This window comes from Habropoda laboriosa, unplaced genomic scaffold (genome assembly GCF_001263275.1).
Source record: "Habropoda laboriosa isolate 0110345459 unplaced genomic scaffold, ASM126327v1 scaffold36, whole genome shotgun sequence".
Classification (NCBI taxonomy): domain Eukaryota; kingdom Metazoa; phylum Arthropoda; class Insecta; order Hymenoptera; family Apidae; genus Habropoda; species Habropoda laboriosa.
Window position 1 is genome coordinate 1,018,437 of NW_017100155.1, and position 2,270 is coordinate 1,020,706.

Here is a 2,270-nt window from a genome sequence, read left to right on the forward strand (position 1 = left end):
TTATCAGAATTTATCTCCTCTGCTTTTAATTTTTTTCAAAATTTACCCCCATCGCTCTTAATTTTTTCAAAATTTACTCCCACCGTTCTTAATCTCTTGAAAAAATTATCCTCACCACTTAATTTTTTCCAAAAATTCACCTCCACTGCTTTTAATTCAAATTTTCAAGTTTCAAATCTTTTTGAATTTTCGAATTACCGAAATTCCCTTGTAAGTTAATCTGAGCGAATATTGACATGTTCCCACATAGAGAATGCAAACTTTTTATTTCAAATAAATCACAACCCTTGAGTAAATATTGAAATACTCCCTTACGGAATTAACGATCCTAAATGGGTTAACTTAGTTTTCACATCTGATGATAAATGTTAAATTTGACTAACTCTCACTATTTTAATACTTCATTTCAAACAAGATATATCACGTAGTCATCGTTTGTCAACTTTAACGACTAATTCTAAATTAACTGTGAACAGAATTCACCTCCCAGAGTTACACCTAACGGATCACCGCCCCGATTTAGCGCAAGGTACAAAGGAGCGGAATTGTTTGTCAGAAAGCAAAATAATATTTATCAACCCACTGTGCCATCGATCACTAGTTCGTCCACTACACCAGCTACACCTGTCGAGGTAAGATTGTTGCGATATTTCCATAAAAACATAATTATAAGACACTAAATATTAAAAAAAACCATCAAATACATTCTCATGATGCTAACAAACGATGAATTGATAATAATAAAAAGCAAATCCGTAGAAAAACAAACTATAAAATTAATAAAAAATGTTACTTTCATGTACAATGAAACACACTCAAAATAATGATCAATAATTCAATAAAATTTGATAAAAGAATCAATATCTACAAATAACAGAAGAAAATTACTAAAAATACTCTCATATCAAGCACTACACCCAGGATTTCATCCACACTATTAATCTTTTTTCTAATTAATTCGACCAAATTATTCAACATTATGTTTCTCATCAGATTTCCCCGCATTACGATTTTTTCTCTTTACCCAAACAAGCACACATTCGGTAGAAATAACTTGCAGCGAAAAAAAAAAAAAAAGAAGTTCTAAAACTCCGCGGCATTCGTGTAATACACTTAAGAGAGAAGAAAGCGGTAAGGTAGCATTAAAAAATTATGAAAGGTCGCATGTGAAAGAAATGGATCGTGACGATGATTACCGAGGTAAGATTACGTGGCAGAAGAAAGTTGTAGCTGGTTAACAGTGAGTCAGTGTGGTCGTTTTTTGTGTGCTTAAAAGGTTTTCACCACGAAGGTAGCCGAGGAGATCGAAGCAGTCGCTCCGCCATCATGGACCGATCACATTGGTGTCATCACAACTCCGTCCGGAAGTCTCGATTCTAATAACATCGATACAAATAATCTGCGTTAAAAACTAAATTAATCACTGTCAAATTGTACTTCGTCAGATGTGCTACTAATAATTTCATTAATGAATTTCTTTTTCTTCCCAACAATTAATATTCTTCTTTTTAGTGAATCAGCGCTCTGAATGGGAATGTCACGCTTGTCGAGCATTTATTATTTCTTTTAAATACTATTAATAATTAATTAATTAATCAATACTCTTTGTTCATTTTATACAGTTGATGTATCGTATTAATTACTGACATAGTTGCGAGTATTGGCGCAATAAAGTCGAATGTTGTGAGTAATTCTCGTGTAGGATATATAACTGTTGAGTTAGATTTTTGAAGGAAGAAGAGAAAGATTAGACGTAACATTAGAAAAGAGAAAAAAGAAGGAAAGATATAAGCACTAAATTTGTGATTAACGTTAATCGTTTTATCTAGTTTTGTGATTTATGCTAGTTTTTTTTTTACTTTTGGGCTTGCATTTACTAATGTGTACAGGTATTTACGTTGTTACTATCACCACAATGCATATTATTGTGTTATACAAGATTATACATATATACATATATATATATCTTTGGTAATAAATGTACTGGTTCTTGGATCGCACGCGACATGCAGTTGTTCGTTCTTATTTAATCGCGTCCACAAAAATATTCTTTCATATGGTATCGCAGTTATTAATCGGCTTTATTCAAATTTCATGGAAAAGTATTATAATTGAGGAGCATCGACCAATTCTTCTGAAAATGTACTCTTTTGTCTGTTCTATTCTTAAGAATTGATAAACTTGTTAAAACACAAAAATTTTAATATCTGTTCTATTTTTAAGAATTGTTTAATTTTCTTAAATCACAAAAATTTTAAAATCTATTCTTC

General features: G+C 31.3%; 1 protein-coding gene across 1 annotated transcript in view; it reads left to right on the forward strand.

The window, feature by feature from the left end:
• The window catches only part of LOC108576140 (mucin-19-like), a 78,780-nt gene that overhangs the window by 58,166 nt on the left and 18,344 nt on the right, over positions 1 to 2,270 (forward strand). The window contains exon 7 of the mRNA XM_017939077.1: positions 477 to 632. Within this exon, the coding sequence (XP_017794566.1) occupies positions 477 to 632 (156 nt within the window). The remainder of the gene's footprint in view (positions 1 to 476; positions 633 to 2,270) is intronic.